The sequence below is a fragment of the Gossypium hirsutum genome, chromosome D06, assembly GCF_007990345.1.
Source record: "Gossypium hirsutum isolate 1008001.06 chromosome D06, Gossypium_hirsutum_v2.1, whole genome shotgun sequence".
Taxonomy (NCBI): Eukaryota; Viridiplantae; Streptophyta; class Magnoliopsida; order Malvales; family Malvaceae; genus Gossypium; species Gossypium hirsutum.
The window spans coordinates 45,264,098-45,278,978 of record NC_053442.1 but is presented as its reverse complement, the minus strand read 5'-3'; the positions used below and the strand labels follow the sequence as shown (position 1 = coordinate 45,278,978).

Genomic DNA, 14,881 nt, shown 5'->3' with positions numbered 1-14,881 from the left:
GGGAACCCTTGCTAATCTTTAGAACCCCACTTTCATCTCTGTACTTGTACCCTTTTGAATCAAGTATACTCAATGAAATCAAATTTCTTTTCAATTTTTGTACATGTCGTATGCCACTAAGTGTTCTAACGACTCCGTCGAACATTTTAATTTTGATCGTGTCAATACATGTGATTCTAAATAAAACATTATTTCCCTTCAAAACAACATCTTCAGACATTGTTTCATATGTTGTAAACCAATCTCGATTGGGGATCATATGGAAGGTGTAACCAGAATCAAAGATTCACTCCTCACTCACTTTGGAGTTGTCGGTAGAAACAAGTAGGAGTTCACCATCGCTATAGTCTTCTACAACATCAGCTTCACTGGATTGTTCTAGTTGTTTTCCCTTTTGATTTTATTCTACAACTTATAACACTCAAACTTAATGAGCTCATTCTTCTTGTAGAAGTTACAGGTTTTACCTCTATTTGAATATCTCAATTTACCCTTAGATTTACCGCAAGGATTTTGTTCCTATGTCCTCCCACGATTATCATCAATATTTCATTCTTGTCTTCCACGGATATTGAGACCCTCTCTTTGAGAGTTGAATCTAGGCACAAGATGCTTCATCTTGTCATACGAGGCTAAGAAAGTATGAACTTTATCAACTGTGAGTGACTCACGACTATATAAAATCGTATCTCTAAATATTTAATAAGACGGGGGCAACAAACAAAGTAGAATTAACCCTAAATCTTCTTTATCATACTGAACCTCCATGGCTTCTAGGTCCGAGAAAATTTCTTTAAACACAGTTAAGTGTTTGCGCATAGACGCACTTTCTTTCAAACGTTGAGCATAAAGTCAGTGCTTCATATGCAACTTGCTAGTTAGGGTTTTCAACATGCATAGCCACTACAACTTTTCCCATAATGCAGCAGGGTCCTCTCCTTCAACACGTCCTGTAGAATTTGATTCGAAAAATGCAAATGTAATTGCGTCAAAACCTTTCGATCTTTATGCTTCTACTCTTCCTCCGTCAATGTCAAAGACATCTTATCTAACCCTAGCAGAGCATCTTACAAATTCATCTGTGCAAGAACTGTTTGCATCTTTACTTGCCACAATGCGAATCTGGTGTTGCAATCCAACAGCGGAATATCATACTACATTGTCGCCATTACTGTAATCAAGACAAGCAACCCGAAAAGCTCTGATACCAATTTGTTAAATCTAAATGTCGATAATGGCAATATAGAAAAATCACAAAGCAATAAGAAAGAAAAATAAAACACAGATTTTATATAGAAACCCTTTCAAGAAAAGGCCATGGGCAGAGGAGAAAAAAATTCACTAATTTTGAAATTTGAATGATACAAGAGGAGTTCCAACTACATCTATTTAAAGGTTGAAAAACCTTATTCTAATTAAAGTCAAATAGAGGAAGTGTAGCTCTATATGGATTCTGCTTGTGCTGCATGGTCGACCCTCAGCCTTAAGCCCTACACAGATCTCCTAATTTTACCATTGTATTTTATTTTAACAAAGATTCGGATCACACAACTCTAACAATATATAATGTTGATATACCTTTTTCTTTATACGTCACATGATTATTTTATATTTAAAACTTTAATCTATTCTTTCATCTTATCGAGTATTACCATCACTTTTATAAATCCGGATAAGGGGTCTTCTTTTATTTATTTAGTTTTTTTTTATACTTTTAGAAATTGATTAAGCTCATAAACATATTATAAATTATGCATATGAAGCACTCTCAATTCGAAAGAAAAAAAAAGGCAGCATTTGTATCATGATGAGCATGAGACATAAAAAATAAACTGTTTTTAATTTGTACCTCGTTTCTCGTAACTACATCATAAACCATAATGTAATGACACATTCTAGAAACCATGATAAGCATACATGTCTAATTATTTTTAGCAGTTACTCGCTTTCCAAACAGTAAATTAGGACATCCAAAAGTATTCGTTCTCATAAATTGAGAGGGAGTTATGGGATTCACGATTAATGGGATTTATAACATTAATATAATTTTTTGATATCATCATTATTTCCAAACAGTAAATTAGGACATCCAACTTGGTTTAAAAACAGAAATTAAAATTTTCCAACTCTGATCGGGCCTAAAGAAGGGGCTTGACAATAGCGTCAAAGTCCGTCACCAATAGTCTTGACAAGAGCACGAGCCATCTTTAAAATGATGAAACCGAAGTCTATCACGAACGTTAATCTCTCTATTAGCAATAATTGAGATATATTTGATGGCAGTGTGACAGTCCTCGCACATTCGAAGGTTCTTGACAATCCTGATGGCCACACCGGAGCCGGTTTTTAATAGTCCGAATGCTATTGCGAGCTTCTCACTGTGATATCTAAGGGCATATTCCCTCTCCTCTTCTTCCACTTCATGCATCACAGATTCCGATGCCGGTATATAGCCAGCTTCTCTGCACCTACTCATCAACTCATCTAAATACAGATAAATTTGATTTGTCTTGGGATGGGACTTGTCACCCATGCTAAATAAATAAACCTTATGATCAACATCTATTGTGCTATAACCAACTTCCTTCTTCAAACGATTTCTTATCATTATGTTTCGGACCTTTTCCACTCGATCCATCCTACCAGCTAATGCATAGATATTCGAAAGCATTACATAATGGCCAGGATTTTCAGGCTCGATGCTTAAAAGATGCTCTGCCACTTCTACTCCAAGATCGAAATTCTTATGCATCTTGCAAGCCCCAAGCATCGCGGTCCAGACTGCTGGAGCTGGCTCTTTAGGTGATATGTTTTTGACAAACTGATATGCTTCGTTCAAGTGTCCGGCACGCCCAAGCATATCCACCATACAAACCTGATGCTCCACGGATGGCACCAATCCATACTCCTGCTTCATGGTGGTAAATATCTGGCGCCCTTCATCTACGAGCCCTGCATGAGCACAAGCCGACAAGATCGCAACAAATGTAACATTATTGGGTCGTGGACCATCAAAACTCATTTCATTGAACAACTCAATCGCTTGGCTGCCATGACCATGCATTCCATACCCTGAAATCATAGCAGTCCAAGCAACAATATTCTTTTCCTCCACTGAATCAAAAACTTCTCTTGCTTTGCTAACATTTCCACATCTCGAATACATATTCATCAATGCCGTACCAAGCACCACATTCAGATCAAAACAGTTTCTAGCAATATACTCATGCACCCAACAGCCTAAACCAATTGCACCTACCTGAGCACAAGCAGATAACAAACTAACAAATGTTGAGGAATCCGGTTTAACTCCCAAATCTTGCATCAAATAAAACAACTCAATTGCTTCTTTTCCAAATCCATTCTGCTCATAACCTGAGATCATCGAATTCCAAGCTACCACTGTTTTGTCAGGCATTTTATCAAAAACTTTACGGGCAATCATCACACGACCAGATTTAGCATAAAAACTCACAAGAGCAGCTTGAACATAAGCATCCAAACCGTACCCACAAATGTAAACATGACAATGAATAGTTTCACCTATACTAAAAGCCATTAAATCGGCAGAAGATTTAATCACGGCGGAGAATGTGTAATTTGAAGATGAAATATTGGATACTAACATCCGGCGATAGTAGAGAAGGGATTCTTGAGGGAAACTGAATTTAGAGGTTAAAGTAATTAAAGAATGAAAGAGAAAAGTATCTGGTTTGGGGATGGAAAAGAAGAGGCTACGAGTGTAGCTAATGGGAGAAGCGGCGGCGTAAGCAAAAGAAAGTAATTTGGTGATGAGAGATCGGGTACGACCCAAGCCGGTGATGATGATCCGTGCATGGATTTGTTGAAGAGGTTTGAGACGTGGGCCTGCTAGGATAATTGAGTGGTAGATTGGTGAATGCGTAAGGGTGGTGGTTGACGAAGTTGTTTGGTTTCCATGGAAACTTGCCATGAAAATGAAAGAGAAGGGGAGAAAGGGAGGGAAAATTTTGATAAGAATATCTACAGTCAAAAAAGATTTTGACAACAGAGATTCTTGCTTTAAGGCTCACTTAGTTGTTCATATTCTTTGTCTTCCTCAAACCAGAACTGCAATTATTATGCTAAAATGTAAAACATGCCTAAGCAGATTATGTAGCACAAAGAAGAAGGACAAAACTAGTTCATGTTTCTCATATCAGCAGCAGCAAATGAAAGATGCAAAGCATTACAACATATTCCATCAAAACCCACCTTTCAAGGCTTGCAAATGGGCAATTTTTTCTTTGCAGAATTTATCATAAACCTCGCCAAACTTTGATATCTCATCCTTCAACTACTTTTCACACTGCAAATGAAGTAATCGCATTAGCATTTAAGGTCTCAAACAATTCAGTAAATCCAATAAAAAAAAACATTCACCTCTTTTGAAAGCGCCTTAGCAAATGTTTGTCTACAGTAAATACGAACAAATTAACAATGAGTTATGTAACGTGCTTACATGTAGAAGAGAAAAATATTTATAAATATTGCAAAACACAACATGAAAAAATAGCACCAACACAGTAAATGTGCATCAACGTATATAACAAGAATTACTTACAATAAATATATATATCATAGCTGTCCTTAGATACAATTGTAAATGTGAAAGTACACAAATATAACACAATACAGAGGTTGCTAGAATTGCTTACAATTTTGTTCCAAGTTTGGATTATAAAAGGTTACTTTACCTTTCCTTCTCAAGTTTTCACTTCAGTTCATCAAGCTTAGACCTTATCTCGGCAGCCACACTGTAACCGCAAGATTGAATAAATAGTAGAAATTCCGTAGAGAAAGGTGATAAAAATGAATTTATGCAACAGTTTTATTATTTCATTTTCTTGTAAAATTAAAACTAGCTATGGGAAGAAGAAATTTCGTAGAGCAATTGCATGGACGAGTTTATAAAATCTTTTGAGTACCCTTAATGACCTTTCAGCCCCCAAAAAAAGAACGTAATCATCTTCACGTATCAACGATCTACAGAAGGACTACTAATAGCAAAATACTAACACAATACAACATTAGTTCAAATTTGTTGATACAATGTACAATAAATGAGTACATAATAAAGTAGGGTGGTTGCCATGAAGCTCGGTTCACCTAGTTGGGGCAAAGAGTTGGAGGTTATGAAGAGTGGAGGTTAAGAGAATGTAGAGGCGGAGAGTTTTTGAAAGAGTGTAGGCCTAGTATTCTTAAAGAGTCAATTCCCTCTTCATTGTTCCTAGAGGTATATATAGGCAAGGGGTCCGTGTAGGATGCCATAACATTTTTCAGCTATGGTCTTAGTCTTATTTACCATTTTGGTGTGCTTTCATATGATGCCATAACGTCTTTCAATTATGGTCTTACTCATGTTTATTTTCGATCCAACACATGATGCCATACATTTTTTAGCTATGGCCTTACTCATTTTAGGTGTATAGCCTCCGATTGGACCATGACCTAGCCATGATCTTTCTTATGTATTTTTTTCCATTGCATTCCATTCATTCTTCCATTTCACCATTCTTAACTTTGATGCTCGAACACCATAGTGTCCCCTCTACAAGGCTCGGAGCTTCGCACATCACAAGTGCACACAGCAACACCGTATGACAGTATTTAACAGAATCACCCATTTTCCCTTCCTAACTTCGTCTAATCCCGATGAAGACCCCCCTTTTGTGACACCCCTAAAGTGACCCTAGTCGGAAAGTGGTTTCGAGACCACGAAACCGAGTCTTATAAATAATTAAAGGTTATATTCTGTGTTTATGATGTGATTAAATGCTTGTGAGATAGTTCCATACTTCAATTTGGTCAGTGTATGTGAAAATTATTAGTAGGGACTTATGTGAGACAATTTAGAAATATGCTAGGCAAGTGCTAAAGTGGCCTATTAGTATATGTGGGAAAGTGCTTGTCCTTGCATGTCAAATTAGCCAAACTATAGGTAGTGGCCGGCCATGCTACAAATTGTATAATCAAGTGTGAATTTTATATTAACTTTAATTAACTAGGTGCCATATTAGTATGGAGGATGTAATAAAATAAAGAATTGATAACTAAAGGAAGGGATGGGTGAAAGAAAAAAAAAAGAGATCATCATACATATTTCTTCCTAGCCGAATCTAAAGAAAAAAAAAGGGGAACAAGAGCATTTGGTGATGAAAACAAGTTGTGTTCTTTGGTTCTTCTTGGCCGAATTGAAAGGAGGAAGAAGAGAGTGAAGCCATCGGTCATCTTAGGTCAATATTAAGGTAAGGTGTTCATATTAGTTCTTGAAATTTTAGTTGATCTTGAGTGAGATATCAAGTTATTTTTTTTGTAACCCATGATGAAATTTTGATTTTTGGATTGAGTAAGGTTTTCGACTATGGTAGCTAATAATGGTGAGTTTTGTTGTTTCATGTTAAAGTTAGGTGAATGAGGATAGATGAGTGTTTGAACCATAAAAAGAATTCGGCTACCTTGTTATGAACTAGGGCCGATTGTGAGTTGGTTGTGGTTGAATATTACATGCTTGGTAGAATGGTGGATGAAAGTGCCGAATGTGGTCTTTGGTTTGGCATGAGGTGATAAATAAAGGTTTAAAGGTAGCCTAAGTTAATTGATACTCACTAATGATTTCGAATGGAAGCTTTGTTAAGTGTGAAATGAGTGGCCGAGAGAGAGAACTATAGACTATTGCCGAATGTATGTTGGGTTGATAGAGTCTCCAAATTGATTTTATGTGAGTATGCATGACCGAATATAATCGGCCACATGAGTAAAGAAATGGGTTATTTGATATGTGGTAAAAGTTAAGTGTTAAACGAAATGGAAATGATATCATATTGGAATATGTATACTCGACCACATGAATGAACACATAGATTGGTGTTGCATGTATTCGGTTATAAGTAAGCATATTGGTGGCTTAATCTTGGCTTAGACAATCGGCTAAAAGAGAGTGTGGGTTAATATGTTGAGTTGATTCATGATTTCATATGTATGTGACTTTAATGTCTAATGTATATATATATGGGTTAAGTACCTTGATTTTCTCTTTTCGATGTTCAAATGATTAAATCAATTTATTTGTTAAATTAAGCTCAAGAGCAAAGGGGAACTAAATCCGATAAAGGGAAGGAAAAAAGTGATCGAATAGCCGCCGAAATCGTTCGACCACATCCGAGGTAAGTTTTAAGTGATTAAACGTTGAGTAAATTCAGTCATAATAGGACATAATGAGTTGATTTAATAAGATATGATGTGACCATGATATGTCTTAAACTCAAATGGTAAGTTCATAAGTGTTTGGACTTGGAAATTTAAGAGCAAATTGTAATAATTTGCTTTGGACAGCAGCAGTAACGTGATTTTAGAAAATCAATATAAATTGTTGGTGTGGAATTATAGGCTGAATAAAATATGTAATCAAAGCTTATTTAGTCTAGTTTCTTATAAAAGAGACCGTGGAAGCAAAGAAATTTCCTATAAAGAGATATTTAAAGTTGTGTGGGACAGTGTCAGAATGACTCCGAAATCCCCTGTTCTGTTTTTAGAAAAATCATTATAATTTGTATAAAAATGGTTATAAGATAAAATTTATATGCCTAGACTCCTTAATGAGTATAGTTTCAAATGAAATCAAATAGAACACATTTTTAATTCCGTACAATGAGAAATTTGATTCGTAGTGAAGAGTGGTCAGATTAGTCAAACTGTGAAACAGGGGAAACTTTAAGAAAAATCTGGTATTGATTGGCCAAACCAAAAATTCTGAAAATTTTCTGGATAAGATATGTATGAGTCTATTTCCAGGGAAAATTAACGGCACTCCATTTGGAGTTTCGTAGCTCCATTTACGAATAATTTAATGACTGTTGCTCAGAAAAAAAAAACAGCTTGTGCTGAATTTGGGATTTTGTTGTAAACCTTAATAAAACCATTTGAGTTGCTTATAAGCTATCGATTAAACATTGGTAATCAAAGTACCAAATCCGTATTAAAGTGAAGCTATAAGCCACAAATGACTAGTATACCTAGTCAATTTTGTTATGATGAAATTGATGTACAAGTATATATATGTGATAGGGCCGAGTGGCCAATGTGATGAATGTGAAAGTATATATATGCGTGATAAGGCTGAATGGCCAATGTGATGAATGTGAACATGTGTATGTGTGATAAGGCCGATTGGCCAATGTGATGAATGTGAACATGTGTATGTGTGATAAGGCCGAATGGCCAATGTGATGAATGTGAACATGCATATATGAGATAAGGCCGAATGGCCAATGTGATGAATGAGAAAGTGTATATATGTGATAAGGCCGAATGGCCAATGTGATGGATGTGGAAGTGTATAAATGTGATAAGTCCCGAAGGGCAATTGTGTCAGTGCTATATCCGGGTTAAAACCCTGCAGGCTTTATGCGAGAATATTATCCTGATTAATGTCCGTAGGCTTCGTGCTCGTACTATATCCGAGCTTTAAAGACCCGACGGCTAAATGCTAGGATTCAAGTAAGACTTTGATATTGAGTATCTGCATTAAGTTACCATCAAATAAGTATTATGTATTCAAGATGTTCAGGTACGTATTACTTACTCATCGGTGGAGTGATTTCGAGGTGAATTATCAGTATCAAAGAGGTAGGTAAATGTGATTAATATTATAACTCCAAATGTGAGAATGATCTAATTGGTAATGGTATGTTTGTATAATAAAGTATGCGATGAAATATTCTTATGTATTAGTGCATATTCTGCCCGAAAGCCTTATGATCTGAGTATGGGTTGGGTTGAGCTAGATGTGCCAGTACAAGGTAAGGATTATGATTTGTAAGCTTACATATATGTGATAAGGAATATGTTGGTTCTTTATGTGCCTATGGTAATTTAGTACTTGTCATGTTGAAATACTTAAAAGTATGGATGTGATTATGAACAAGTGGAAAGGATTATTGAAAGTTGAAAATCGATGAAGAATGTGCTTTGGAAATATTTGACCATCTAGGTCATTATTATTCGAAAGTATATATGTGGCAGCCAAGTGCTGCGTTTAATGATATTATAGATCGAGATGAAGCTCTAGATTAACTTCATCGAACAGTTGAAATGAATGACCAATAATAGTGATTGAGAACACTTTGTCTTGCTTAAAACTTACTAAGCATTAAATGCTTACTCCGTTTCTCTGTTTCTCTGTTTTATAGATTTTGGCTCGTCAGCTATCGGACTCGGGATTTTTGGAAGTCGAAGTCTCCCACACTATCAAAGCCCCCTTTTGGTACAATTTTGGTTGAACTTTGAAATGGCATGTATAGGACTACCCTTTTGTTGTTGGTCATGTACCCTTCGGTTTTGTGTAAATTTGGATAGCCATGCGAAAATGGCTTAAATATACTTTGATCATAGCATTATAATTGTTTTGTATGTTGTCCGTCGAGAGGTATGGAAATGTTGGTAACGGTTAGCCATGGGAAGGGTTATTCTTGATCACTTTTGGAATATGTATGACAAACTCTAGTTGATCCATGGAGGATCATGAAATAGGTAAAGTCTACCTTAAAGGCAGATGTTGACAGCAGCAGTGATGTGGATGTGAAAAATCACTAAAAATAGTAGGAATGGAATTAAATAGTGAATAAATTATGTAAACGAACCTTGATGAATCTATTTTCATAGGAAAGTAACGAAACGATCATATGGACAGTATGTTAAGAGATATTCAGGTTCTCGTGAGACAGGGCCAGAACGGTTTCTGGATTCCCTGTTCCGAATTTAGAAATTCATTATAAATTAACCAGAGATAATTTGGAGTCATGCCATATATGTATAGATTCCTCTTTGAGTCTAGTTTCTATAGAAACAAACGTCATCAGCATTGAAGCCCTGTACAGGGAGATATCCAAGTCGTTATGCGCGAAGATTAGTGTAGTCGATCCCTGTAACATGGGAGACTTTAACTAATAAACTGTACTAATTGGCCTGACCAAAAATTATAGAAAAAAAATTGTAGATGCATATATGAGTCTAGTTTCAGGAAAAAATCACGAAACTGATTTTCGAGTTGTGGAACTCAAGATATGATTTTTAAGGTGACAGCGACACAGTTAGCCAGCTGTCTGGAAATTTTTAAAATGGACTGCGATAGTAAGCGAAATTAGTCTGTGAACCCCTCGTGTCCGACTCCGGCAACGGTCTCGGGTACGGGGTGTTACACCTTTTGTATTTCATATGCAATACATGCAGTTATAAATAAAACATCATGGGATCATGCATACTGAACTAGAATGATAGATACTTATAAACTCATGAAATCTTAGCATATTTACCTTTCTAGAGGTGGAGCGTAGAAATAATGTTTTTTCGCCTTCCTCCCTCAACTTAGCTCTCCCCAAATGCCAGAACTCCTACTCTCTCTTGGCAATTAAGCATATAACCAAAATCATGAGTTAAGTTTAGAATCTTCAGTTTAAACTTAGTTTTCTAGAAACATGAAGAACTCTCAAAGAGGTTCCTAAAAACCTTGACTTTACTTTCTTAATCTTACCTGTACAAAAAGACTAAAACCTTACCAACTCACTATATTCTTTATTCTTCCTATTCAAAACTCATGATCTTCGCTCCATGTAGAGCTTCCCATAATTATCTCTTCTTCGAAGAAACCATAGAAGAAGATGAAGAAGAGAAGAAAGCGAAACACACAAATAAGAAGAATTCTCCTCCAAAAAGTCATTTCCCCGAGTTTTATAGCCCTTCTCTCACAGTCTTCAACCGTTTAGAAACCATCCATTGACAATCATTTTGTCCCCCACTAAGGGAGTAGTTGGTTTTAATTCGACCGAACTAGGGGTGAGCAAAACTCGATTCGACTCGAAAAAATAGAAAAAAAAATTCGAATTTCGAGTTAAACGAATCGAGTTATTCGAATTAATTCGAATTTTTTTTTAAAATTTCGAGTTCGAATCCAGATGAGTTTTCGAATTCGAATAACTCAAATAATTCGAATATCAAACTATAATATTTTACATTTTTACCCCAAACTCCCAAACTCCCAAACCTTTTTACTTTTCCCTTAAAACTTTTACTCCTTCCCACTTTCCCCCCAAAACTTTTACTCCCCTCCCCTCCCCTCCCAACCCCCCAATCTACCCAAAATCTATTTCCCACCAAAAATTTACTCTCCCATTTACTTTTTCTCAAAATTTTACTCCAAAAAACCCTCAAAACCTTTTATTTTCCCCCAAAATTTTTACTCCCTCCCACTTTTCCCCTAAAACTTTTATTCCCTTCCCATCCCACCTCCCATCTACCCCAAACCCTCCCCTTTTCATTTTTTAATATTTTCTCTCCAAAATTTTACTCCCCCTATTTACTTTCTCTTAATCTTTTATTCCCCAAAACTTTTTATTTTCCCCCTAAACTTTTACTTCTCACCCTTTACTCTCAAATAAAAATCAAAATTATCCAAAAAAAATCACTAAACATAAATAATAATTTTATTTATATCTACTATTTATATTATTAAATTAAATTTCACATTTTATATTATTTATATTATTGAATTGTTTAGTCATATTGAATATTTATATTAAAATTGAATTATTAATTATGACATAAAATATTTGTGTTAAAACTTTATATTAGTATCAATTTCACATTTTATTTTTAAAATAACTTTTATTAAAAATCAAATTTTTACATTTAATATATTTTTTAATTCCAAAATACATAGTGACAAAAATTTGAAGATAATTGAAACAACTAAGCAAGCAAAGAAGCTAACCAGTATATAAAAAATTAATAAAGAAATTATGAGGAGATGAAAGTTAATAAAAATTTGATTAAGGTGGACAAATTTTATTACGATGGGTGACAGCGGTTACAAGGACCCAAAATTATTTTTTATAATTTAACTCGAACAAATATATTCGATTCGATTCGATTCGAATTCCATCTCACTCGACTTGATTCGAGAAAACTTCAAATAAAGTTAGGATGATAAAATGAGATTCGAAAACTCGATTAACTCGAAAATTTTCGTTTCGATTCGATTCGATTCGATCGTATGCTCACCCCTAGACTGAACCAACATTCGGTTTTAACCAAACCTTGAATCGGTTATTGTTTCCTCCAAATTTTCTAGTAGAAGCCGCCAACTTATGGTTTCTTTCAATTTAACCCCCAATTGTACCAAATTTCTAGGTTTCAAGGGAAACCGGGTGTGACACCGTTCTTGTTACCTCTTTAGTTGGTTTGATTCTCCCATGAGTTCTTGAGCCAGAATCATTCTTATTGGTATTTTGCAAAAAAAAAAGACAAATGGAAAGGAGAAAAAGGATCGAGCGAATTATGTTTTTTGTGTTGCTTTGGTTTGTGTAGTGTTTGTATGGTTCATCTTAGGAGTTGCAGTAAACCAAAATGATTTTTTGGTCAAGTTTAACTTTTGTCATTTGGTTTAGGTCTTTACAAAGTACTTTAGAGAGGTGATGTTTTTAAGTGGTGTGTATAGGCGCTTCGGTTAGGTGCTTTGTTAAGGGTTTTTGTTAAGTTAGATTATGACACACCCATGTTGTAAGTAAAAAAAATGTTAAATGCTCAAATTAGAGTCCAACTTTTTAGGGATTACTTGCATAAGGGCCACATTTTTCAAAATGGTCATATAATGACCTAACATTTATAAAAGAATAAGAATTTTTCAAGCATTTCAACTCAATTTTGTAGTAAAAATTAGGTGAATGTTGACGTGTTTCGAATAAAACACATGAAAATTGAATCAAATATTACTTTAAAAGGAAAGAAAAGAAACATAATTTGAAACTTGATATACAACATTCAAAAATCCCTTATTTGAGCACTTTTGAAAATGTTTTACCCTTATTTGAGCGCTTTCGAAAAGGTTTGGCCCTCATTGAGCACTTTATGTAAATGATAGGCCCTTATGGTCATTTTGGAAGGTTTGACCCTTATGTAAGCAACCCCTAAAACGTTGGGTCCCAATTTGAGTATTTATCCTAAAAAAATATTTATAATAACATATATTTATTAAAAATTATATGAAAAATAAATGTGAATTTAGTTAAAATGATAAAAATTGATTATTCTTTTAGGTTTATTTTGAGCTTAAATTGATTTTTATAGATATAAAATGTCAAAGACAAAAATATCTCATAGTTATATTGATTTTTAAATTGATATTCATTTGACTTGTAATATCAACTCAGTCAACTATTTAAGTATAAAAGTTAATTGCATCACACATCCTGAAACTATGTCCCTCATTTTAAATTAGTCTCTAAACTTCAAATAATTCTAATTACATCCTTAAACTATCGAAGTTATATCGATTAGGCCCTTCTGCTACTAAAATCGTTAATTATTGTTAAATGACACATCAAATTGTATGTGACATAATTTAAAATAAAAAATTTAAGAAAAAATAAATACTTTTAAAAATATCGAAGAAAAAAATTAAAAAAAAATTGTAAAAATGAATGTTTTAAAAATACTAGTTTTTGAGGTTTTTCAAAACTTTTACAAAAACTTTATTATTCGTTTTTTTTTAGTTTTACTTACTTTTAATTTTTATTTTAAAAGTTATGCAATAACGTTCTATTTTTGTTTAAAATTTTCATTTTAAATTTAGTTGCATAATATTTAACGTGTTATTTAATAATTTTAATAATAAAATGATTTAATTGATATAATATCAATAGCTTAAGGAAGTAATTAGAACATTTTATAATTTAAAAACCAATTTGAAATAAGAGTCGTAGTTTAAAGATGTATATTACAATTAACTATAAATATAATATAATATAATTGTGAGAATTTGATTTATAGAAGCTTTTCCCCTCCAGCTGAGCGAATGCATTCGAATTGAATTTCCAAGCGGTGCTGTCGGAGCTTCTCACTCTTGTTATGATTGAAATGCAAGAATATAAGTTGTGGGTCACTTAACTAAATGGATTAATATATTATTTGTTGCTTGATTTTTGTTTTAATATTAAATTTAGGTTTTTTTACCTATATATTATAAAAAAATATTTAAATGGTATGTTAAATAGATTATGTATTAAAATGGTACATCCAATCAAGTGGAGGGTGGTGCATAGGCGGCACCACCCTAAAAACCTGACATCTTTGACTGAAAAAAATATTTTAATAGTGGTGCCTACTTGATAGGTGGCACCACTTTGTATCGGAATAGTATAGAATCGGTATTTTTATACTGTTGGGGTATGGTGCCTACCTGATAGGCGGCACTAGTGACCCCTATCTGATAGGCGGCACTAGTACCATTTTTCCCCCTCCCCCATCCGACTCAACATTAGTATCTGTTAAAAAAAATAGCAGAACATAAGGAAGAAGAGAGGGAGAAGAAAGAAAGAAAGAAAATGTATCTTTATTTTTATTGTTATTTTCAAATATAATAGATTATGTTAAGAAAAAATTATTTTGTTAGTATTATATAGTTTGTTTAGTGTTATTTTTATGTTTTGTTTTAAAGTTATTTTGTTTATTGTGATTTGTTAGATTATAAATGTAAATTTATATTAATTTTTAAGTTATTTTGTTAGTAAGTTTTGTGTTTAGATTAATTATTTGTTTAAGGTTTATTGTGATTTGTTAGGTTATGAATGTTATGTTTTAAATTTTTTTAATATATTTGAAAGTTTTTATGTTAATAACTATTATAAAGTAATTGCTAGTTAGTGATAACAAAAAAAGAAGAAGATAAATACTGAAAATCGAAATAAAAATATTTTATGTCATAGATATTGTTAGAAAGGCAATAAATTTGATATTGCCTGATGAGATAATAACTTCAGCACAAAGGGAGAAAGTTGATAAGATGATGAGAGAATTGCAAGATTATAGA

The 14,881-nt window shown here is 33.8% G+C and overlaps 1 protein-coding gene across 1 annotated transcript; it reads right to left on the bottom strand.

Annotated features, from left to right (window-relative positions):
* Positions 1–1,924: 1,924 nt before the first annotated feature.
* LOC107901723 (pentatricopeptide repeat-containing protein At2g33760) lies at positions 1,925–4,531 on the bottom strand. The gene is made up of 2 exons (XM_016827826.2): positions 4,402–4,531; positions 1,925–4,327 (listed from the first exon to the last, which is right to left on the bottom strand). Exon 2 carries the CDS (start codon positions 3,950–3,952, stop codon positions 2,174–2,176), a length of 1,779 nt encoding a protein of 592 aa, XP_016683315.1. The 5' UTR covers positions 3,953–4,327; positions 4,402–4,531; the 3' UTR covers positions 1,925–2,173.
* Between the last annotated feature and the right edge of the window lie 10,350 nt (positions 4,532–14,881).

Coding starts and splice junctions, on each gene's coding strand:
- LOC107901723 (XM_016827826.2), bottom strand. CDS start 3,952: ATGGCAAGTTTCCATGGAAACCAAACAACTTCGTCAACCACCACCCTT.